The sequence below is a fragment of the Phyllostomus discolor genome, chromosome 2 (assembly GCF_004126475.2).
Source record: "Phyllostomus discolor isolate MPI-MPIP mPhyDis1 chromosome 2, mPhyDis1.pri.v3, whole genome shotgun sequence".
NCBI classification, from domain to species: Eukaryota; Metazoa; Chordata; class Mammalia; order Chiroptera; family Phyllostomidae; genus Phyllostomus; species Phyllostomus discolor.
The window spans coordinates 208,433,498-208,458,536 of record NC_040904.2 but is presented as its reverse complement, the minus strand read 5'-3'; the positions used below and the strand labels follow the sequence as shown (position 1 = coordinate 208,458,536).

The 25,039-nt window shown below is 52.4% G+C and overlaps 1 protein-coding gene across 1 annotated transcript; it reads left to right on the top strand.

Moving 5' to 3' along the window:
- The first annotated feature begins 103 nt into the window (after positions 1-103).
- LOC118498581 (apolipoprotein L2-like) lies at positions 104-23,755 on the top strand. Its single transcript, XM_036017059.1, has 3 exons — positions 104-303; positions 1,719-1,757; positions 21,861-23,755. The coding sequence occupies exons 1-3, from the start codon at positions 104-106 to the stop codon at positions 22,786-22,788; spliced, it is 1,167 nt and encodes a 388-aa protein (XP_035872952.1). The 3' UTR covers positions 22,789-23,755.
- Positions 23,756-25,039: the final 1,284 nt, after the last annotated feature.

Below are 25,039 nucleotides of genomic sequence, written 5' to 3'. Positions count from 1 at the left end.
TTAATATGTCAATACTTTATATCTCAGTCAGCCCCAGATATTTGAAAAAACTTAAAAAAAGGCAGAGGACAGTCCGCAAACCCCCATCCGAGATCTGGTAAACATGGCATTCAAAGTTTTTAACAACCGGGACAAAAATGCTGAGGCTGCTCGCCAAGCATGCCTGCAGCAGAAGGTAGCCCTGCAGACCCAGGCTATAGTAGCAGCCCTGAGGCTAGCCAAAAACCCAGGACACCAGCCCAGGGGCCAAGTCCAAGTCCAGGCCATTGAAAGGAACGCTGCCAGGAGCCTGCTTCAAATGTGGTAAGGAAGGACATTGGGCCTGCCAATGTCCAAACCCTCAACTGCCCGCCAAACCGGGCTCTGACTGCTGGCAGCTGGGCCATTGGAGAGATGCCTGTTCCCTTAAAGGCTCATTCCTGGTGCCTCTATGAGGGTGACCAGCTAGCCAAGGTGAGGACTCCTCTCGGGCCTTAAAGCTACTTGGCTTCATGGGTAACTGACATGGCCCAGACTTAAAGACACTCATCACCCTCGCCAAGCCCAAGGTAATGCATCAAATAGTAGGCAACTCCATCTCATTCCTAGTGGACACGGGAGCTACCTAGTCAGCCTTGCCATCACATTCTGGTCCCCTTACCCCTTCCCAGATCTCAGTCATGGGGGTTGACAGAACTCCAACATGCCCCCTATCACTTGTCAGTTTTAAAGCCAACTTTTTAAAGCATTCTTTTCTGATTATTCCACAGTGCCCTATACCACTGCTAGGACAAAACCTCTTGGCCAGACTGGAAGCTATTTTACAGTTTCAGGAGGTCTCAGATAAGGTCCTTATAATTATGCTAGCTTGTAAAGACAAGAAGGAAAATAATACCCCAAAGCAGATTTTATGAAAAGTACATCCCTTAGTTTGGAACTCGGGTTCCTGACCGGGCCAGCACTGCCCAACCAGTCCAAATCTGCCTTAAGCTGGCCTCTGCCTCACACCAGCCTCTGCCTCAGAGAAGTGGTCAGCACAGCTCATAAGAAATACCCGAGTCTGCTTTACTCGAACACCAGGTTCTCCTGATTAAGTTTTTACTGACCCATCTTCTCCTCCTTAGTCACCCATGCCTGTCAGAGACCATTGCTAAACTACAAAGCAAATACATTTGGAGATTCTTCATACATAAGACCTGTAACAAAGATGGACAGGTGGTTTCTCACCAAGTCGCTTCCGTGGATTGCCCTCCCTCCGGTTGCTCTACATCCACCCTTCTCTCTGCTTCCAAAAGTAGCTTTAAAGGGCTTGACAGCTGGATTGCCCCATATGGATGGCATGCTCTCTGCTTCCTCTATGATCAGATGGGTAGTAATTGCAAACTCTGGCCAGACACATATGGAGGCTGCCCCTACTACTATTGCAAATTCCATGAATGGAGTACTCTCCAGCCTTGGGGCTTTGCTATTAATAACCTGTGGGACTCCAATTGGGAGCAGGGAGTAAAGGGCAAACTGTACCAAAGCCTCTCCCGAGTTCTACTGAAATATATCAAGCTCTCATTCCAGGTCCATGGATTAAAACCCCACATCAAGGTAGTTCCCTCCCAAACCTTACTGATATAGGAAATATTACTGACTGTTTCTTGTGTGCTTATGTCGACCGTTCTCTGATCACAGCGGTCTCCATCCCTAATCCTCTCAAGGTCACTGACTCCCCCACACCTTTCCTCTTAAAGGATGTACCTCTTCTCCAAGATCCTGGACACCAGCTACAGGTATGTTATGCCACTGGTAGCACCTCCCCCTGTGATGAAACTATTCCCACATCAGGAACCACCACCACCAGTCCCCCGGTATTTTTTTTTTCTGCTGCAATGGAATGCGGTTGTGGATAATTAACTCTGCCTCTGCCTTCCCTTGCTTCCTAACCGTGCTGACCCCACAGCTTATGCTATATGGAGAGGGGAAGCTCAGGGACAAACTAACCAGGCATGAAGAAAAACGGGTCAGTCTTCCTGCTCATACTAGTAGGTATAACCTTCACCACCCTGCCAGCAGCTGGAGTAGGCAGCGCTGGGTTAGCACACAGTCTCTAAGCCACTCGCCAACTACAGGCTGAGTTGAAGCAGGCCCTTGATGCCTCTGCCACTGTCACAGGTGTGCACAGGTAAGCAGATTCGTAGTGATCGAGGACAAAGAATTGAACCAAAGACACAAAGTTTATGGCATAAAGAAAGAGGGAAGATTTATTAAGTGACAGTACACTCCACAGGACATGGGAGTGGGCCAACTCTGGACAGAGAAGGCACACGTGGGCTGGGGGGATTCTATTCTTATAGGGCAGAAGCTCCCTGGCTAGTCTTTGGCGGGCTTTTCCTGCGCAGGTACAAGGAGTTGGATTTCAAAGCTACTGCGCATGTGTGGTTTCCCATGATTTTCTTGATTGGCTACTGGAGAAGGGAGTCCCACAATGTTATTTCATTATAATGATATTATAATGAATCAGGGGTAGCGCCCAGGCAGGTGCATTCCATGATTCAGATTTATCCCAGAAAACAGGAACAACCCGTCTTAGGGGGTCTCTGTCATGTATAGGTGTTTTCTACCTCAGCCCTGCGGGGCCTCTGGAGCTTCCTTCCTGACTATCTCCTGCCTCACCACCTCTCTAGCATCTTTGCAGAGACAGATAACCTCGGTAGCCCAGGTTTCTCTCCAGAATTGCAGAGCCCTGGACCTACTAACAGCAGAAAAAGGAGGAATATGTCTTTCTGAAAGGACAGTGCTGCTTCTATATAAATGAAAGCGGCCTAGTAGAGGGAAATATTAATACCCTACAGGACCTCAGGGACAAATTACACCAAGACCCTGCCTCTTTCGAAACAATATCCCCATGTTAACATCCTTTACTCTTTACCACCCTGGCCCTGGTCCTAGGGCCAGTCATAATAATCTGCATCTATTAACGTTTGGCCCCTGTTTCCTAAAGTTTCTCCAGGAAAAAATTCGTGAAGCCTCACGGGTTACCTTCAACCAGATGCTGCTTCAGGCCCCAAACTACTTCCCCACATCACTGAGGGACCAGAAATGGCTGACCTCTGACCCCTCCCCTCTACCCCATTCTGACAACTGAAAAAAGGCACATTAGACCACCTCGTCCCTTGCCCCTTATCCTATCAGAAAGATGTCGGGATGTCAGGATGGGCGGGTAGGATAATTGGATACCTAATTACAATTATAGTGTTTGGACTACAAATATGTCTGCTGTTTGGACTACAAGTAACATGGCAGCTGAACTCTGACCAGGAAGTGGTGGCCGACTTCAGACCAGGAACCAGCAGTGATATGTTTCTTCTTTGTTCACCAAGAACCAATCCTTGGCTGCCATGCCAAGTGAAGCCATATAAAACTCCCAGCCTTTCCGTTCTCCAGGCAGACTTTCCCTGGCCCTTTCTCTGAATGGGCAGAGGAAATCTTGCTTGGGAGCACAAACTTCCAAAATAAAGCTCATCTGCCTGATTTCATGGCTAATTGGCTGCTTATTTCCTCGGCAGGGTCTAAGAAAACCTTACACTTGTCCCAAGTCTGACAACACATCAGACAGGGCCAGAGGTCCTCCCACACCACCCGCACCTGCTCCAGGACTGGGACCCTGGTGGTTTGTCTGCACCACCAACTCAGGATCGTGGAAGAGCTCGCCACCTGCACAGACGTTTAGAAGAGAGTAGCGTGCCCTGCACTGGTCTATGCTGGTTGCTGAATTTCCCTGGATTCCCAACTGTTCTGTACATGCTGCATGTAGACTTAATCATGGCAAAGAAGGCATTCTTTTTAAGGAACACAAACTCAATGAATCCTGAACCTGTGTACAAGCTGCACGTGCCTACAGAGCTCTTTTCCGGATCCCAGTTCCTGTCACAAAGGAGCAAATGGTGCTCCCAGCCCCGCCCTGTGTCACAGAATAAAAGTGCCTTAGCGTGTGTTGCAGCCGTCACCACCACAGGAAGCTGGTTTACCCATGTTTCCCACGGGGCGTCACAATAAATAGTACCAGGTGCCCCACGCCACGTGTCTCGTGGTTTCCGTGTGCCGCAGAGGGTGGCCTGAAGGCAGCTGCTTGGTCTGGGCAACAGGCTCCTGCTCTGTGCCTCCTGGGAGCCTGCGGTGGTGGGGGAAGGGGCTGGGCACAGGCCTGAGTGGGGAGGACGCCAGAAAGGCAGGTGGGGCCGGGTTCAGGGACTATGAGTGAGTCTCCATAAGCCTTGGCTTATTGCTTACTGCGTACCTACTCTGTGCTTGACACCGAGCTGGCACAAGGAGGAGACCCGGCCCAGGAAGACTGATGCCCCCACAGTAGCAAGAGGTCGGCGGAGGGAGGAACATCTCTCCTTAGAGTTGGGATGTGGACACACTTGACTGAAGGTTGGACCCAAGCAGTGAGCCCTGGGCTCCTGTTTGACCTTCACGGGGAAGGCACCCCTTTGTCACATGTCAGTGTGAGGCTCTCTGCCCAGCCCACCTCCCTATGACAGGGAGGGTGACCGGGAGACAGGGCCCCTGTTCTGGAGCACAGCAGTTGTCATGCCCACCGTGTCTGATCCACGTGTGCCCCCCCTCCTGTGGGAGAGACTGGGATGGGCCGGGGTGGCTGAGGGTGCACGCTGGGTGCCCCTGGCTGGGTGCCTCCTCCAGCCTCCATGAGGAGATGCTGCTGGTACAGGCCGGATGCCTTTCTTTTTTTTTTTTTTTTTAAGATTTTATTTACTTATTTTTAGAGAGGGAAGAGAGGGAGATAGAGAGAGAGAGAGAGAGAGAAACATCAATGTGCGGTTGCTGGGGGTTATGGCCTGCAACCCAAGCATGTACCCTGGCTGGGAATCGAACCTGGGAAACTTTGGTTCCCAGCTCATGCTCAATCCACTGAGCTACGCCAGCCAGGGCCCGGATGCCTTTCTAAGTAGCTTTGGGGTTACTTTTCCACTGAGTTGGGATTTTGTTCACAGTGGGCTGAACGTTGCTAGCTGGCAACCACAGCTTTTGGCCCAGACCCGACTCTGAGGCCTCTGCCATCCCAGGTGACCTTCTGTGATGTGGGTTGTCCAGCTGAGTCCCATTTCCCCATCACTGGTCTCTGGTCCCTCAGTGGGGTGATCTCCGCTCATGGCCCCAGAGGCAGGAGATGCCTAGTTCTCACCTCAGCTTGGCTTTGGAGCCCCCACCTTTGTCGTCCCACCAGGAGACTGTGTCCTGGGAGGCCAGGGATGTCCCTCTGGAGCCCATTCTGCATTGTCACCAGAGGACACCCTTGGTACCGGGACCACAGCTCTGATGGATGTTGAGCTGAGTTCCACGTCTCACACGGGGTTGTCTGGGTGTGAAGCTGACGTCATGCTAGAGGAAGGGCGAAGAACCGGGAAACAGGGAGGTTATGGGGGGGAAAATGGCAAAAAGTAATTGGTAACAAGTGTGAAAGGTCAAATAGGATGTTTGGTTTGAGACTTGGCTCCTCCCCTGAGCTGCCTGGTGGGGGCCCTGGACTCTCCCCTCACCATGGCTTCCTCTTCTGCAAAGCAGGCCACATCCTGCCGCAGTCTGTGGGGCGAGTGTGAGAGCACACTGGGCTGTGTGTCCTCACGCAACACTGTCCATCCCTCTGCTGCCCCTCCCTAGAGAGCAGGGGACAGGGGGCCGTGGTGGCCCAGGGACACTTGCCCCGTGATGAACAGCTTCTGATGGAAGTGCCAGGTGGGCCTGTATGGTTCACTCCCGGCCCCACCGCCCCTGCCTGGGGCAGGGCAGAGAAGCCCAGCATCTGCAGAACCTACAGGCTGTGGGTCATTGTCCTCCATCACCTGAGCTGTGAAATGGGGTTGATGACTCCTGGAGCTGGGGTGCGAATTGAATGGGAGAGGCACACAGGAACCTGCACAGAGCCCGGCTCGCCCTCAGCCCTGCGGCACGGTGGCTGCTCTGCTCAGGAGCCAGGAGCCGAGCACTAGGTAGCCCAGGGGGCTAAGAAACGACCGGGAGCCAAAAAGATCCCATTACGGGCTTTCATTCAAGGCTGAACTCTTTGGTCCAGGCAGCAGAGTCTGAAATGACTGCAGCAGCAAGGGAGAAGGTGGGAGGGTTTTCAAGGGAGTGTAGCAGACCCCCGGGGAGGGCAAGTCACCCAGCTCACCTGTCCCAGGTGTCCAGGCTACAGGTGTTTGCAAGACAATGTCCTCTGCTCAGGGATGGCTGATCAGTGAGAGAAAATCTGGGAGATTTATGGGCGTTGCGTCTTGGAGAAGCTCTAGGAGAAGGGAGGGGCAGTGAGGATGCAAACCCTTTCCAGCAGGATGCCCGAGGCTGTGCCTCACTTGCTTCAGGTCTTCAGCTGGTGAGGACCCTTCTTTGCTCGGGCACAGGCGGGGGCTTAGGTCCTCCACACCCCAGTACATTGTAACAACAAACAGGAAAGCAGGCATGCTGCCTGTTGTCAGACCTTCCTGTGCTCCCTTGACAATGGCCTTCTTGAAAAAGTCTTGTTTGACATGAAACAAGTCCCTTTCACAGGAGAGGAAGGGATCTGGGGTGAGAGGAACCGAGCCAGGAGGGAATGCAGCAGCAGCCCCTCTGGGCGCTCCCACAGACTTCTGTCTGCACCCGAACAGCACTTACCACCAGGGACGGGCTCAAAGACCAAGGCACTGTCCCTGCCACCAGGCACAATCTAAAGAGGGACCTGATCAAGTGGGGTCAAGGGAGACATCTACACAGTGGCCCGGCTGAGGGCTCAGGCCCCTCCCCCTGGTGCCATGGGGACAGAGCCAACAGGGGACAGGGGACCCTGTGGCGTTCATGCTGGAGGACTGCTTGGAGGAGGTGATACCAGATTTGGGCTTTGAAAGATGAGCATCAATTTACATGTTGTGGAAGGTGGTGCTGCTGGCAGAAGGGCCACATAGAAAAGTCTGGAAGCTGCCTGCACGAGTCCTCCAATAGTAGAAGGAGCACAGTGCAGTGCAGCAGGTCTGCAAGGAGCACCTGCAGGGTCTGGGATGCTGCAGACTGCTTCTGACAGAGAGGGGGACGGGGCAGGCATTTTGGGGGCCGCGGGGAGCATGAGAGGGAGGGGTCTGGGGACAAGCCCCTGGGGAGGAGGGTACTGTGCCCAGGAACCCCAGTGTGTCAGGGACAGGTCTTCCTTCCAGAAGCAGGGGGCAGGAGGGGCTGGGCCCCGGTGGCCCTGGCTGTCAGCTCTGGGGTTACCCCTCAGAGGGGTCAGCCAGGCGGTGGTAACCAGCTGCTTGTGTGGGGTGTCGCCATTTGGGTGATGTGCTTGTTTGGTGGTGAGTTTCCCAGAACTGGGCACTTGCTTTCCCTTTTGCTTTTGAAACCTCTGGGGCCAGAAGAGGTGTTTCCTTTTTGCTCAGACTCACTTGGCGAGCGGATCTGCACAGCTAAGAGCAACCAAGTCTTCTTCCAGCTCGGCGAGAGCAGGGTCCTTGGTAAGCTGGGGAGGGTAGGAGCCCCCACCCTCCTTCCATCCTCACAACGACCCCTGAGACAGGGGCTGTGTCGCTATTCTGCAGAGGAGGGAAACTGAAACTCAGAGCCTGGGTTTGCCCCCAGGTGTGTCTGAGGGCTTCCCCCCTCCCCCGGGGCCCTGAACACTGGGGAACAGGGGAAAAGGCTGGGGTGGGTTCAGTAAACTGGGCTAGCTTCCTGAGCTCCTGAGTTATGACCAGGGATCCCAGGTATTAAGTGGCTGTTGGGGTGACTGAGAGAGAGCAGAGGAGGATGAAGGCACACGAGTCAGAGCCCCCCTTCCTGGGGTTCTGGCCCCCCTGAGGCGTCCCTGTGGGACTACTGCTGGGGCTGGTGGGGAAATGGGTTCCTTGTGAGATTCCAGGGACTCAGAGGCTGTTTCTCCCACTGTGTTAGCTCAGGGCTGGGCTCTGGAGCCCCACTGGGGAGTCTCCTGCCTGGGTGCCAAGAGGGGCTGAGCAGGAAGGTTGCTGGGCTTTGCCTGCCTGCCCTGGGCTGGGCTCAGTGTGAATCCAGGGGGCAACCAAGTCTCCCTTCCTGCTGCCACTGCTCAGCCAGAAAGCAGAGACAGGGATTGGGTTGTAAGTGGGCTTTTGGGGGCAGTGGGGAGCATGAGAGGCCAGGGGTCTGGGGACAAGCCATGGGGAGGAGGGTACTGTGCCCAGGATCCCCCAGTCTGTGAGTGGCTGGTGTTCCTTCCAGAAGCAGGGGGCAGGAGGGGCTGGGTGGAGAAGGCCCTGGAAGGGGAGACGAGTGTGGGGTGGTGCCATCAGGGTGCTGTGTTGTTTGGGGCTGAGCTTCTCAGAATTGGGGCACTTGCTTTTGTTGCTGGACAAGGGCCCTGGCCAAGAGTGTGTCTGCCCTGGGCCTGCTGGGGCATGTGGGTTCCTGACATTGTGGGGGAGAGATTTCACAATCTGGGTCCAGGTGGCTATGAGGGTCCCTTTTTTAAAGCCGAGGACAGTGACACAAAGAGGGGATAGTTTACAAGCAAGAGGTGAGCCAAGGCTGGGCTGCCTTAGCTCACTGAGAAGTGAGAGAAGATGAAGCTTTGGGGACATATTCAGGGGACCAGCCTGGGTGTCTGGGGACAAGCCCCTGGGGCAGGGGCGTAATGTGTCCGGGATCCCCCAGTGTGTCAGGGTGCAGGTCTTCCTTCCAGAAGCAGGAGGCAGGAGGGGCTGGGCCCAGGAGGCCCTGGCTAGGGGCTCTGGGGTTGCCCCTCAGAGGGGTCAGCAGGGAGGTGGTGACCAGCTGCTTGTGTGGGGTGACGCCATTTGGGTGATGTGCTTGTTTGGTGGTGAGTTTCTCACAATTGGGCACTTGCTTTCCCTTTTGCTTTTGAAACCTCTGGGGCCAGAAGAGGTGTTTCCTTTTTGCTGAGACTCACTTGGCGAGTGGCTCTGCACAGCTAAGAGCACCCAAGTCTTCTTCCAGCTCGGCCAGAGCAGGGTCCTTGGTAAGCTGGGGAGGTTAGGATCCCCCCTCGCACCTTCCATCCTCACAAGGACTCCCTGAGGCAGGGGCTCTGTCGCTATTCTGCAGAGGAGGGAAACTGAAGCTCAGAGCCTGGGTTTGCCCCCAGGTGTGTCTGAGGGCTTCCTCCCTCCCCTGGGGCCCTGAACACTGGAGAGGAGGGGAAATGGCTGGGTTGGGTTCACAGAACTTGGCTCAGGTCCTGGGCTCCTTGAGTCATGACCAGGGATCCCAGGTATTAAGTGGCTCTTGGGGTGACTGGGGGAAAGCAGAGGAGGATGAGGGCACATGAGTCAGAGCCCCCCTTCCCGGGGTTCTGGCTGCCCAGGGGCTGCCCCCCCAGGTCTGTTGCTGAGATTGGTTGGGGGCAAAGGATTGCTTTTGAGATTTCGGGAACCTGAGAGGTTGTTTCTCCCACCCTGTCGGCTCAGTGCTGGGCCCTGTGCCCTGTGGGGAAACCGAGGCCCTGAGCAGGGAGTGACCAGCCAGGGGAACTGTGACAGCAGACTGAGCAGGAATATGGCCCAGCCTCTGCCCCCTGCCCTTGGCTGGAGCTGGGGCCGTGGGGTGAGGGGAGAAGGGAGAGGTGGTCCTGAAACAGAAACCCATGGTGGGTCTTTTGCTCTGGGATTCTTGTGCTCACCACCAATAAAAATAGTGGCTCTCAATGCCAGAATTTATTAAAAAGGGAAGTGCTTAATTAAAAGTTATACAGGTTTAGAGTAATGGCTGATTGTTGCTGTTAAGTCCCATTCCCTTTGAACACTTGAAAACCCACAAACACACACAAACACACACAGAGCCCTGCCCTCGCCCTTTGCCCAGGCAGGTGCATCTCAGCGCAGGCCAGTGAGAAGCACTGGCGTCCAGAACAAAAGGAACAGAAATCTGAGGCTGGCTGCTCCCTGTTCCTCCAGTAACTGGTGCTCGGCTGGGCAGGCGTGTCAAGGTTCCCAGCACCACCAGCCCCGTAGCCGTGATCTCCAGTTCTGAGCCCCAGACCATGCAGCACCTCCCCATGGCTGCCCAGCAACAGCCCTCCCACCCCCCTGCTGCACAGGGCTGCCCCCATTTTACTTTCAATCCCAGCCTGGGTCCTTGTGCATCACCCCATTTCCGACTTTTCTCACAATCAGCTATACCTGCTAGCACTCCAGAATTTTCTGCCTTTCTGGCTGCCATTGTTAGTCCTGGCAGGCGTGGCCGTGTGGAGGTGAGAGACCCGTCTCCAAGGTCTCAGGCAGGTGCTGTGGGGGGGCGGGAGGGGTGCCTCCCAGCTACTTTGTAGGTCAGAGTCACACCTGTCTCCCTGGCCCTAACAAACTGTTCAGCATTATTACGAAGCTAGTCTGCTGATAGTGACATGCAAAGTGACTCTCCATCACTGTGCTGCTAGGCTTCTGTGTGTGTGTGTGTGTGTGTGTGTGTGTGTGTGTAAGGTTGTGCCTTCTCAGCCTACACCTGGTTCTGAACCTCTTTCCACACCCCTCACAGTCCCAGACAAAGGGAGTGAGGTGGGAGTGTTGTACGGCCCCAGCTTTGTCACCTTAACACACCGACTGGAGATGTGGCTGCGACTGGAGGAGTCTGAGCTTCCGTCTCGGTGTTTATGCAGGAGAGGGAAACCTGGAGCCTTCTGAGTTATTGAAGCCACGTTTCCCTCCTTAAGTACCAGCAGCAACGGGAGGCGTTGGCCTTTACACTGGCTTCCGAGAGCTGTGAGACGCCGGGCATGTCACTGCTCTGAGAATTTATCGCTCACCCATTTTAGTTTTTACTTATGTAGTGTTTCATCCTCAACCGAGGAGATGTTTGTTAATTTTAGAGAGAGTGGAAGGAGGGGAGAGGGCGAGAGACAGAGAGTGGAAGAGAGAGAGAGAGAGGAACACCGGTGTGAGAGAGAGGCACACCGGTGTGAGAGAGAGGCATGGGTCAGTTGCCTCCTGTATGCACCTCAACCAGGGATTGAACCCACAACCTTTTCGGTGTAGGGACGACCTGTCACCCATGACAAAATTTCAGTGTCAGTCATTTCTCATTGACCCACAGGCCCCTGTGGGAGGGGGACCGTCACCGTTTGTGTACGGGCGTGTTGCTCACAGTGGCTTGTGGTCCCCCGTGGGTCTCACTGGGTGGTGGCAGCCGCTGCAGAGTTAACTCTTCAGAGCCCAATCACTCACACTCTCCCCTCCTGGCTTCTGGGGTTTGTGTCTTGATTGGAAATGTTTCCGCAACTCAGCATTGGTTTTATCATTTCTTCCCCCACATCTGTACTTGGTGCCTTCTGGGTTAGCTTTAGATTCCCTTGGGATTGATGGATCCATCGATTCATTGGTTTTGTAGGAGCTTTTTGATTCCTCTCCTTCCTCTCCCCTCCTCTCCTGGGTCTCCATCTTCGTCTTCTTCTTAATACAAACACACTCAGTGGGTGCCCACAGCGGTCAGAAGGAGCAGCACCCTTCATGTGCCCTCACAGGAGCCTCTGGGCAGTGAGCAGGGCACCTGGCAGCCTCAGTAAGCAGCAGTGGGAGGGGCGGCAGGGAACTGGGCGGAGCCCCGGACCTGGGCTGGCCATCTGGGGGAGGGGAGGCTTTGGAGTGTCCTGCTCAAGGCCTGGCCATTGTCATCACATTTTAACAGGGGGACCCGTGTTTTTTCACGTTCCACTGTTCCTCTCCCTCCTCATATAAAGACATCATGGCTGCGGGAAGGAGATGGGGGAAATAGATGGAACCCCCAGAAATGTGAGGGAACTGTCAAGAGTACACTGAAGCAGTGGGGAAATGTGTGTGAAATCTGAGCCCTAGTTTTATCCGTTTTCTGCCAGAAAGAGCCTTTCTTTGAGATGGACAGGAAAAACAAATGGAATTACTCAGTTGCCAGTGAATCTGGTGGCTGTGTGTCTGGGTGATGGGACCCGCCTGAGGACTGAGCCCGGCTGTGGCAGTGGACGGAGGGCCGAGGGACAGGAGGGGCAGCAGGGAGTGGACAGGGTGTAGAATGGAAACGATCCACTTTGCTTTTCCCCAGTGATGGCCTTACGACCTGACTGCCTTCCATTCACCTCCCCTTCGAGTTTGGGGTCAATTCGACCTCAACTCAGACCCCATGGTGACAGTGTGGCCCCATCCCCAGGGGTCAAGCCCACGTCCACCCTGAGCCTCCCTAGGGATGAGCCTTCTAGTGCTGAGACCACAGCATCCACCCAAAGGTTGGGCGTCAATGCCTCCTTCAGATCCATTTGTGACTGAAAGGGGGTCTGTGGGTGAAAAGGGGGGTTCTGTGGAAAATAACCGCATGGGGTGATCTCATCATTGATTATTTTTAAAGATATATTTTATTTATTATGCTATTATAGTTGTCCCATTACCCCCCTTCATTCCCCTCCACCCTGCACCCCCTCCCATCCATATCCCCCGCCTTTAGTTCATGTCCATGTGTCATAAGTTCTTTAGCGTCTACATTTCCCATACTATTCTCACCCTACTCCTGTCTATTTTCTACCTACAATCTATGCTACTTATTCTCCATACCTGTTCCCCCTCTCTCCTCCTCCCACTCCCATATTGCTGCCTCTGCATGTGATCTCCATTTCTGTGGTTCTGTTCCTGTTCTAGTTATTTGCTTAGTTTGTTTTTGTTTTAGGCATGGTTGTTAATAATTGTGAGTTTGCTGTCATTTTACCATACATGTTTTTTATCTTCTTTTTCTTAGATAAGTCCCTTTACCATTTCATATAATAAGGGCTTGGTGATGATGAACTCCTTTACCTTGACCTTCTCTGGGAAGCACTGTATCTGCCCTTCCATTCTAAGTGGAAGCTTTGCTGGATAGAGCAGCTTGGGATGTAGGTCCTTGCCTTTCATGCCTTGGAATACTTCTTTCCAGCCCCTTCTTGCCTGCAAGGTCTCTTTTGAGACATCAGCTGACAGTCTGATGGGAACTCTTTTGTAGGTAACTGTCTCCTTATCTCTTGCTGCTTCTAGGATTCTCTCCTTCAGTTTTACCTTGGCTAATGTAATTATGATGTGCCTTGGTGTGTTCATCCTTGGGTCCAACTTCTTTGGGACTCTCTGAGCTTCCTGGATTTCCTGAAAGTGTATTTCCTTTGCCAGATTGGAAAAGTTCTGCTTTTTAATTTGTTCAAATAAGTTTTCAATTTGTTGCTCTTCCTCTTCTCCTTCTGGTACCCCTACGATTCGGATGTTGGAATGTTTAAAGATGTCCTGGAGTTTCCTAAGCCTCTCCTCATTTTTTTGAACTCTTATTTCTTCACTCTTTTCTGATTGTATATTTTTTTCTTCTTTCTGGTCCACTCCATTGACATGTGACCATGCTTTCTTTCCATCACTACTGGTTCCCTGTGAATTTTTCTTCATTTCACTTATTGTAGCCTTCATTTTTTCATCAAATTTGCGACTAAAATCAACCAATTTTTGAGCTTCCTGATCACCAGTGTTTTGAACTGTGCATCTGATAGGTTGGCTATTTCTCGGTTGCTTAAAAGGATTGATTATGGGGCTTTCGTTTCTTCTGTTTGAGCCATCTTGTTTTTTTGGGGGGTGGTCTGGTCACACCTGTTACATATGAGGGGCAAAGCCTTATTGTTCACCAGGGCAAGGCAACTCAGTGGCTGGGTTGTGATGCTCTGTGCGGGGGAGGGTTCCAAGAGGGAACAATGGCACTTGCTCCACTCTCCGTGGACTTCAATCCCTTCTGCCACTTTCCCCAAGCACACTGGGCCCTTCTGGTGCTGATTCCCGTGTGGGTGGGCTTGTGCATACCATGGGTCTTTCCAACAACCTCTCCTGTGGGGCCAAGAGTATCTCCCTGCACCTCATCCCCCAAGGTGTTTTCAATCTGTCCCGAAGCTCTGTTTCCCAGCTCTGGGATCCTGGGTTGCGCGCACTGCCTTGCTTCACAATTCCCCCCTCGCTGGGTCTGCCGGTTGCCACCCCTCGGCCAAGGCCTGCCTGTCACCGCTTGTGCGCTCAGGGTCCACCCACTGTGGTCTTGCGTACCCTGGTACCTTACATGCCTGGTCCCAACACTCTTTGCTCTCCACGTCTTGACCTGCCCCGGGGTGCCCGAGTCCGCCCCTCCTACCGGTCTGGATGAACGTGTCTATTTTAACTTCTTGGTTGTCCAACTTCCAAACAGTTCAATTTTCTGTCAGTTCTGGTTGTTATTCTGCTTCTAAATTGTTGTTGTTCCTGTCTTGGTTGTGCGAGGAGGCACAGTGTGTCTACCTACGCCTCCATCTTGGCCGGGAGTTCATCATAAATTCTTACCTGAGCTGGTCATGGTGGATGGACAGCCCCCAAGCAATTAACATTTTAGTAAAAGATTTACTTTTTTCTATAAGCAAGCCCTATCCTTTGTCCTGTGCATCTAGGTTAACACACATTTGAAATAATTATGTTATTAACTTCCTGCTATCCAGTCTCCACCTTGCTTTCTCCCACCTCCATGTGATCTCCCCTGTATCCCCTCCTGAATTTCAAAAGCAGAAAAGAAAGTGCAAAACGTTGTTCTCCAGAGCTCAGTTGGGCTCAAATAAACTTCTCTAGAAATTCTCAAAAAAATATCACTGCCTTGGTGATATTTTCGGGGGCACACCCACCACATTCTTCCCCCATGGGCGTGCGTCTCCTCAACTCTAAGGGTCACTCTGAGACTGGTCACCAGGGGAGCAATGGGCATGGCTGCTCTTCCCAGGCTCACCCCCGACCCTGTCTCCAGGGCCATCTCTTGTCTGATGTCCCAATCAGCTGATAGCAGCCCTGCCTGGGCTCTCCTGTTGCTCCTTCTATCCTAAGGCCTTCCTCCTTTCACTGTCCCCAGCCTTAATGAATGTACTCTCAAAGTCTGTCTATCTGTCTGTTTGTCTGTCTATCTATCTATCTATCTATCTCTGCCTTAAAAAGGAAGGGAATCCTGGCCCATGCTACCACACGCACAAACCTTGAGGACCCGGTGCTAAGTGAAACAAGCCACCACAGAAACACAGATACCTTAGGATCCCTCGTGCGTGAGGTACCTACAGGGGTCCAGTCCAGGGGGACAGGAAGTGGGGTGGCAGGTTCCAGGGGCCGGGAGGTGGGGGTGGGGACTTAGGGTTCAGTGGGTGCAGAGTTTCCGTTGGACAGAAGGAACGGGGTCTGGAGCCCAGATGCATGAGAGCGGAAAGGACTGTGCACTCCTGGACAGTACTCATCCCATGGGGGAGACGGGAAATTCCTGCTGTGCATCGTTTACCGTAAGAAATCTTTCAACTAGGAAGATCTGTTTCTTTAGAAAGGACTATTGAAGAGGAAGACAGTAGAGATAGACACCCTCATATCCTGTGAGAATAAGTGTAAAGTGACATGATTTGTTTACATCAATGTGGGGCTCTAGGTACGAAAGCATTTTTATATATTGATATGCTCTGACCCAGTCATTCTCCTGCTAGAAATATGTTAAAGGAAGCGATCGTAAATGCAGGCAAATTTTTATGCAAGAAGAATGTTTTTGGACTCTTCATCAAGAATTAGAAAGAAGCTACTGCCCAGCAGTGGGGGAGGACAGTAGAGAGGACTGGGCCCCCTCAGGAGGGTTTGGCCACTGCAGGGATATAGCCAGGGCGGCAGGCCCCCAGGCCCCTAGGGGACAAGGATCTTGCAGAAGCAAGGAGGGCACTGGCTTTGGAAAGTGACAGCACCAGGAAGTTGATCAAGACAGAGAAGAGGGCATGCGGTACAATACAGTTTGGGAACGAGAGGGTCACTGGCAAGTGAACAGATGCGCACGAGGGAGCATGTGGGGTGTCAGAGAGAGTAGAGCGTGGTCCTCACGGACACAGGGTCTGGGTCAGAGAGACTGTGGTTCCAGTGCCAGCCCCTGCACTGCTGTGAAGCCTTGCCCTAGCCCGAGTTCAGGGGAAAACCTGGACTTTCTGCCGGTTCCCCCCGTGTCAGACAGGAGCCACCATGGTGCCCACCTCACGAAATGTGTGAGAGCACTTGGTGAGGGAACTAGGAGGGGATGCTGCCATAGATCACGGTAGGCTTTATTGGCTTTAAAGCTATGTTGGCTTTATTGATTAGTAACACAAATGTTCCAGCCCCAAAACATCCCTTCCCGTCTTTTCTTCTGTGTTTGGTTTTATTGCTCATCTGGGTTCATGACTTCTCAGATGTCTGTCTCCTCGTCTGGTCGTCTTCTCCTTCTGACCCTACGGGACAGCAGGAGTGCGCTGGAGGGAGGTGAGCGACTTCTCTGGAAGAGCAGCGGGCAGAGCCCAGCACACAGAGAGACACGTTGGGCTCAGTCCACTTGCCACCTGTGTCCATCCCAGGGGGCAGCAGCAGAGACCCGGCCCCTCGCTGCCCTCTGTGGCCACAGGGGGCTCCCATTCCACCCACAGTTTGTTTTCTCTTCCCCAGGGGTGAAGCGCCGCCTCTTTGTAGCCGGACACAGGAGGGCGAGCTGAAGGCAAAAGCCCCGAGATCTCACTGCCGACACCATGGCCTCAGAAGCTGGCACCGTCGACCCAGGTAGTCAGCGCCCTCTTCCCTGGATGGTTCGTACTCATGACCCAGAGCTGAGGGTGGTGCCTCCAGGCTGAGTGTATCCACACGGGAACAGGAACCTGCAAGGGGGCTGATGAGGGTCCTGGAGCCCCCATCGGGGGCCAAGGGGAGCTCCCTCATGTCAGAGTCGATGGGAGGGGTCCCCTTCTTGGTTCTCTGCTCACAGTGCTCACTGCCTTCCTTCCCCTCCACCTACCCAGTGACTCAGAAGAGGCCAGCACAGCCCAGGGGGAGACAGGAGTCTCTGGTCCTACCCACCTGGCATCAGCTATTTGTAGGTGGAAACCGACCCCTCCATACCACTCCCAGCCTGCACGGCTGTGTTAGGGCCGACCCTCGTTCCCAATTATAAACACCTACTCACCAGGTGTGACTGTCTCTGGCAGGAACTGTTTATCTGGATCTCAATGTGCCTACAGAGGCCAGCTTTGCCATCCTCCTCCCACCAACCCTGGATCAATATAAACACAGCCGGAGTGATCTGGGCTCCCTATAGCTAAGACCTGGGTTCCTTCCTCCCTATGAATGAACCAAGGGAGAGAACAAACAGCCCTCCATTCACCCAAATCAGGGCTGCATTGTCTTTGCAACAGAGTCACCCTCCCTGGAGGGTCCCAGGAGAAAAAAAAAATTATTGATGCTGCAGGATGAGGGAGGGGAGCACAGATCAGAAGCCAGGAGCTCCTGAGCAGGCTCTGGGACCCCAAAGGGAGGGCTAGAGCTGGCAGATCCCTGAGGATAAACCAGCTGACCTCCTGCTTAGGAAATGGGAGAGCCTGGGGTCAGCGTTGCCAACAGGGAGCTGTGTCCCCTGTGACCCACCTGGAGGGACAGAGGTGATATTGATTGATCCCAGCATTACAGCTGAGGTCTAAACACCTACTTCCCTGGTGACCCCTTCCTGCCCTGACCCGTGTGGTCAGTGGGTTGGGAGTCATCTCAAAAGTGAAAGGTCACAGGTTGAATTCCCTGTCAGGGCACATGCTGTGGGTTGTGGAATCGGTCCTTGGTCCCCTTGTGAGTGAGAGGCATCCAATTATTTTCTGAGAGAAACATTAATCTTCTTCTCCTTCCCTCTACTCTCTCTAAACTGTAAAAAAATAAAATCTCAGAGAGAAAAATACATCCCCTCCACTGGCCATCTTAGGGATTCTATGAGCAGCAGGAGGAATCCTGTTAGCAGGGAAGTTTTACTGAAATCAGCAGTGTGTGGTCCGAAACATTTTTAAATTAAAAAATAAACACCCACAGGTAGGACTGCAGGATAGAATGAAGGACAAATCACATGAATTTTCAAACATAAGGAGGCAGTAAATTAATGTAGAGTGATGTCTGACACTGGGCTCCCACTCAACCTCTGAGCTTTCTGCCTGCTGCGTTGGTCCATCATTACCCTGTCAGAGTTTCACTTTCCTTTTCCTGGAACAAGAATAATGTGTCTCGTGGGTATATAGCAGGAAACACATTTCCCCTCCCGTCTCGGCACACAGAATGCACACACTAGTCCCCCGCCCCTCAGCGGCCACTCCACGGCCTCCAACTCCCTGAGAGGCACACGTTTGTGGCAGCTCAGCTGGGCAGTCATCTTGCTCTGTGCTGACGTGAGACTATTTACAGACGGTACAGGGTCTGCCCCATTTAAGGTGAATACACTTGTTTCACTGTCGCAGCTGGAAGGTGGTTGTTACTGGGTGCTGCCCAGGCCCTGCTGGAGGCGGGAGGTCACACAGCACGTGTGCCCTGCACTCTCTTTCTGAGAGACCAACAAGTCTGAATTCCCAAACACACCGACATCCCAGGATTAGATATTTAATTCCTAAGGCTGGAAGTCCCGGATCCCGGGGTTGGCAGTGCTGTTTGCTAGGCAGAGCCCTCTTCCTGGTTTGCAGATGGTGGCGTTCCTGCTCTGTCTGCACATGCTCCATGCTTCCCTGTGTGCATGGGGGGCAGGGGAGGAGGGGGAGAGGGAGGGAGGGATCCCGTGTCTTCCCATAAGCACACCAGTCACATTGGTTTAGGGTGCCACACATGTGACCTCATTTAACCTTAACTGTCTCCTCAAAGGTAAGTTCAAAATACAGTCACATGGTGGGGAGGTCCAGGCATGGACATAAGGATTTTGGGGACCTGGTTCAGGCCATAACACCACGTGAGCCACCAAAAAAACCTTAGTGACAGCTGCTCAGAGAGGTTAACATTCTCCCACCTGATTTATACTCAATACCATTCATGTTCTACAACGATTTCTTCTCACCTTATTCTTTTTTCTTTCCATCCAGAGAGTGACGGCTTTCTCCCTGCCATTGAGTTCTTAGAGGACCCAATGGACATAGAGAATCTGCAATACCTGCTGAGTGATGAAGCCTGGGAGAGATTTGTGGCTGCAGCAAACATGCCCAGGTAACCTCCGGGAGACACCTGTGTTGTCGCCAGATCTCCCCCGATCTAGCTGACTCTGCCAAACACACCTCCAGGCAGGACCCTGTGGATGGGGTTGAATGTGTTTCTTCTCAACAATCCATGAGGAAGGCTTCTTTCACATCATGTGTAGGCAATGAATGACCTCAGACTGAGAAGAGACAAAACCCACAGGGGAAGGTTTCTTAATGACTTGCTGTCTTATTCCTCTGTTCAATTTTATTTAGAGGAAAAGAAGATAAAGCATGTGAACTGTGTAGCCTAATGACTGACACATAGTAAGTGCTCAGTTTACATGAACTTTTCAAAAGATTGTTGGGAAAACACAGGGGCTAAGGGTCTTTCTCCTGGAGATGGGAGGCAAGCAGGACTTGCTTGGGGACAAGCCTGCTACACCCTGGTACATGTGGAGTCCCTGGGGCTTGGCTGGGGGGCTCTCCCCTCCCTCAGGGAGGACTCGGACACACACTGCAGGGCCTGCTGGCCCAGAAGGCGGAGAGGCTGGATGGAGCTGGGCCAAGCTGGTTGAATCCTGACTCTGTGTCTGCCCAGCTCTGGGGCTCTGTGCTTCTGTCTCAGAGTCTCTGATTTGTCATCTCTCTGTTCAGTGGGAACAGCAGGTCATGTGATAGGATGGTGGTGAAGGGCAAAGGGTGCACTGTGAGGTCAAGGGTGAGGGAGCAAGTGCGGTCATCCTGTCCAGGGGCCCAGACAGGCCTGCACCAGGCTCAGAGCCAGGGGTCAGGATGGAGCAGGGCTGGGTCCCAGTTGGAGGACCAGGAGGAAGACTCGGCAGTGGGGCTGGGACTGAGCCTCGTCAGGCACAAACTGGAGAGGCCAGGGCCCTAGTGGTGGTCCTGTGTGGGGGTGGGGACATTTCTTCCTTCCCTGATTCAGTCCCCTCACTGCTGGGAGTAGAGAGAATGGGTGACCCTGTCCTTCATACTCTGCCTGGGAGCTGGGGTCCTGTCTGCCATTTCCGTCCCTCTTCTGTTTTGTGCAGAGTAACCCCTCACCAGGGAGAAGGCAGGTTGTGTGGCTCATGATAGACTCCAACATCAGAATGGGCGGCTGTGGCTTTTGTGTGACTTGGGGGATTCTCATGCACCCCTTCAGCCCTCTGAGTCTAAGGAAAGTGCTTCCTGCCCCACTCGTCCCGATGCAGGTGTCAGGCCCAGCGATTCATGCACATGGTTGGGAAAGTGGCCTGTGTCTCTAGGAGGTTCCATGAACTTGGACATGGCCTTGATGTGCACACAAGGGAAGCTGTCACCAGCTAATGTGTGAGTTCAGCTGTTGACACCTGAGATGTCCAGGGTGCTGGATGGGGGGCTGGAGAGTCCATGGAACCAAGGTGAGCAGGAGATCCCTAGCTTCCCTGTGAACTGGGGCTGTGCCTGGATCCAGTGAACTTCGTTTGGGGAGGTCAAAAGGCATCAGTTTTGGCAGAGAGCAGATGCCACCCAAAATGACTGTTAGTGTGATTAATTGAAAGTGTCCACAATTGCCACAATGCAAATGAGAGGGCACAGTCCCCAATGCTGCCTTCACTTCTGACAACACCCACTCAGAGCACCCACTGAAAACTGCCACACCCACAGTTACAGTTTGTGACAGGGAAGGACACAGGTCACAGTCAGCCACAGGAGAGAAGCCTGGGGCAGAGTCAGGGAGGGTGTGAAATGTGAAGCCTCCATTGTCCCCAGGACACCTCACTGTCCTGCCTTGAGCTGTGACAATGTGCACGAAGCATTGCCAGCCAGGGGAGCTCACCCTGGAAAAGAAAAACCTCCACCGACCCTAGTTAAGATGGAAGGAGGCCGTCACCCAGGCCGACGGCAGCACCTGTCCCGACTCCCACAACAGAGAGAAGAGACGGGGCTCCACTCTGAATGTAGCAGAGACCCCTGGGGGGTTACAGCCAAAGAACAGACTGGGGGGACGGTGGGTGGGACATGACTGAGAGGGGGTGTCACGGGGCCGGGGGACTGTTGCTAAGCTCACCTAACAGGGTCCTTGACTCAGGCAGGTCAAGGACTGAGGCACCAGAGTTGGGGAATGAAGAATTGATCAGATATCACAGGACATCAGGCATCATGGTTGGGAGACTTTCCCTGACCTGATTCATCAGGATTCTTGCTAGGACTGGAAGATGCAGGCTGTCAAGGATAGAACATGGAAGGCCAAGGTCAAGGCCTAGTTGAGAAGAGGGCTCAGAAGAACCTGATTGGCAAACAGTCTTTCTCACCCTGAGCCTCAGTGCACAGAGGGCTCCTGGGGTCCATCACATGCTGCCCGCATGGCTCACCTGTAGTGTCCAGCCCTTCCTGGATGTCTAATGAATGTCTTTAGTTTCTAGTTCCTTCTTAGACCAGACCTGATACCACAGGACCCCAAACGTCCATCATATGTCACCTTGTCAGACTGTCTAGTGGGCACAATGTCAGGCTCCTATCACTCAGGACACTCTAGGGACCCAGAGAGCACATCCCAGTGTCTAATGCAAAGGGCAGGCCTCTCAGTGGTCAGGTTCCGTCTGCACCCTAGTCTAGGATTCTGTGTGAAGGTGTTTCAGCTCCTGCCCCACAATCCCTTCTTTACCCTCGGAGTCCCCGGTCCACAGTCACTTAGGTGTTGATGGGGTCAACCTGCCCTTGAGTGAGAAGCCGTCTGCATCAAATACTGACCACTTCAGGGCATCCAAGGAGGACTTGCCCTTATTTATCCCTCATCGAACCAGTGCTGTGGAGCATGTACAAGGGACAAAATATGTGTTTAATGTTGAAAGGAAAAATCTCTACATTTGTAAAATTCTTTCTGATTGCTATATAGTCAAAGCTCTGTAATTGTGCAGGATGGATCTTAGTGAGCTGTTTGCAGACATGTCAACTGCCTTTCTCACTCACTTGGCCTCCGTCATTACAGGGGGGAGGCAGATGCGCTGTATGAAGACTTGAACCTGCTGAAAGGACTCATGGCCGTGAAAGACAAAGATAAGCCGTCACAGGACGAGCTGTTTAGGGAGATGGTTCTGAAGGAGTTTCCTCAGGTGGAACAGGAGCTCGAGGAGCGCATAAGGAAGCTCTATGAGCTGGCAGACAGCGTTGACAAGGTACACAGGCGCTGTACCATCTCCAACGTGGTGTCTAGTTCCACTGGCATTGTGTCTGGCATTCTGACCATCGCTGGCCTGTCCCTGGCACCTCTGACAGCAGGGGCCAGTCTGGTGTTTGCAGCAACTGGGGCAGGACTGGGGGTAGCATCTGCTGTGACCAGTGTGTCCACCAGTATCGTGGAAATCTCAAAGAACGAGTCAGCAAAAGCCACAGCCAGTCACCTAGTGTCAGATGCCATGGGTAATGATGACATGGTCATTGAGTGTTTACGTCACAGTGCACCCAGAATTGCTTCCTTATCAAAGTGCATCCAATCCGTGCAGAAAATTGTGAAGAACGTCCGTGCCTTCAAAGTGGCCAAAGCCAGGCCTCTCTTAGCAGTGAAAGCCAAGGATTTCATGACTGCAGGGAGTATGTCAATCCGAAGCAGCAGGCGGGTACAGAAAGCTTTTGGTGGCAGTACTCTGGCAATGACCAAAGGAGCCAAGGTGTTTGGTTTGGTCACTGCAAGTGCCTTCCTTCTGGTGGATGTGTACACCGTTGTGAAGGAGTCAGTGCACTTGTATGAGGGGCCAAAGGCAGAGCTGGCTGAACAATTGAGGGAGCAGGCCCAGGCGCTGGAGAGGAGGCTGAAGGGACTCAGAGGGTTTCACAAGATTCTACAGGATGTCATGTGCTCCAAGGATGAGTGAGTAAAGAATGTGACTAAGCTACACCAGCCAGGCCTCTAGAAACACTTGTAGATTCCCCCAATGCATGTAAGGCAACATCCCCATGGGCTTTCGTCCGTCTGCACACGCGTGGGAAACTGGAAGATTTCTGAGATGAAGACCTCCCAGCTTCCAACTTTCAGAGAGCATCATTGTCCCCTGATTTCCTGAAGCTCGGCCTTTAACTATTTTTAGAAATTTTCATTTTCCTTCTGTGGATGTTTTTCAGCTATTAAAATCCCCTGGAAATACACCCCAAAGTACCTTTCTGGAGTACGTTGTTAGAGTTCTCCCCTCCTTGTGTTGCAGGAGATACCACAGGAAGGAACCTGAGACCTGGCCAGGGACTATAGGGTCCTGATTGCCAGGGAACACCTTTTAACACTTAGGTAGCCACTAGGCATGAGGGGCCAGAAGGGAAACAAAGTCAGGGCCCTGGCCATTGCAGTCTAACAAAGCACTTCATACAGGAGGTAGAAGCAAAGGAAGACATGCCTCCCCCTGACCTAGCAGTCCTGACCCTGGTTCCATTGGGCAGCCAGGCATTCGGAACAACACAAGGAGACTGTGATAGTGGGTGTTGGGGGCCTTGAAAGTCTGTGTGTGTCATCTCCTCTAGTGGGAAAAGGAAAAGCTCGAGGCTGTGTACCCACCCCAGGCCTAGAAGGGAGAAGGGGAGGGGTCTGACGTGTCTAAAAAACGGCCCATAAACAATTTTGGTCAAATGCCTGCCCCCTGTGATGTGTGCAAAATGAACAGATAGAGTCTGGAGCAAGATGAGATTTGGGGCTAACAGACCCTGATACGTACCTACATTTGGGCAGTCCTGTCTCTCTGGGAAAGCTGCCCCACCTGTACCCACCAATCAAAATGTTACCTCTTCACCCCACCCTGCCAACTATGTAAGTCCTCAGAACAAAGGGCCTTCTTCTCTTTTGTTGGCTCAAGGTTCCTTGCCACATGGGAGGCTCTGTTCACGGAGATCCTGGCCACCCCTATTTGCCTACCAGGGCCTTTGGCCACCTTGCTCTTGCCACCCTAGCTCTAGCCACCCTTGCTTTTGCTGTCCCACTCATTAATTAACTCTGCTTGCATGCTAATAGGCTCACAGACCTGTCATTCTTTTTCTAAAAAATATATTTCATTGATTATGCTATTACAGTAGTCCCATTCCCCCCGCCCTTTACTCCCCTTCACCGGGCACAGCCTCTTCCACCCACATGCCCCTCCTTTAGTTCATGTCCATGGGTCATACATAGAAGCTCTTGGGCTTCTATATTTCCTATGCTATTCTTACCCTCCCCCTGTTTATTTTCTACCTACCATCTATGCTACTTATTCTCCGTACCTTTTCCCCCTCTCTCCCCTTCCCATCTCCCTGTTGATAACCCTCCATGTGATCTCCATTTTTGTGGTTCTGTTACTGTTCTAGTTGTTTGCTTAGTTTGCTTTTGTTTTTGTTTTGGGTTGGTTGTGAATAACTGAGTTTGCTGTCATTTTACTCTTCATATTTTTATCCTCTTTTTCTTAGATAAGTCCCTTTAACATTTCATATAATAAGGGCTTGGTGATGATGAACTCCTTTAACTTGACCTTATCTGAAAAGCACTTTATCTGCTCTTCCATTCTAAATGAAAGCTTTGCTGGATAGAGCAATCTTGGATGTAGGTCCTTGCCTTTCATGACTTGGAAGACTTCTTTCCAGCCCCTTCTTGCCTGCAAGGTCTCTTTTGAGAAATCAGCTGACAGTCTTATGAGAACACCTTTGTCGGTAACTGTCTCCTTTTCTCCTGCTGCGTCTAAGATTCTGTCCTTCATTTTTACCTTGCCTAATGTAATTGTGATGTGCCTTGGTGTGTTCCTCCTCGGGTCCAACTTCTCTGGGACTGTCTGAGCTTCTTGGACTTCCTGGAATCTATTTCCTTTGACAGATTGGGGAAGTTCTCCTTCATTATTTGTTCAAATAAGTTTTCCACTTGTTGCTCTTCCTCTTCTCCTTCTGGTACCCCTATAATTCAGATGTTGGAACACTTAAAAATGTCCTGGAGGTTCCTAAGCCTCTCCTCATTTTTCTTAATTCTTGTTTCTTCATTCTGTTCTGGTCAAATGTTTTTTTCTTCCTTCTGGTCCACACCATTGATTTGAGTCCCAGTTTCCTTCCCATCACTATTGGTTCCTTGTACATCTTCCTTCATTTCATTTAGCATTGCCTTCATTTTTTCATGTAATTTGC

Excerpts from the sequence above, each read along its gene's own strand:
- LOC118498581 (XM_036017059.1), top strand. The coding sequence starts at position 104 with ATGGCATTCAAAGTTTTTAACAACCGGGACAAAAATGCTGAGGCTGCT. Across the intron at positions 304-1,718 it reads AGGAGCCTGCTTCAAATGTG|GATGTACCTCTTCTCCAAGA; the intron begins GTAAGGAAGGAC and ends TTCCTCTTAAAG. Across the intron at positions 1,758-21,860 it reads ATCCTGGACACCAGCTACAG|ACATGTCAACTGCCTTTCTC; the intron begins GTATGTTATGCC and ends AGCTGTTTGCAG.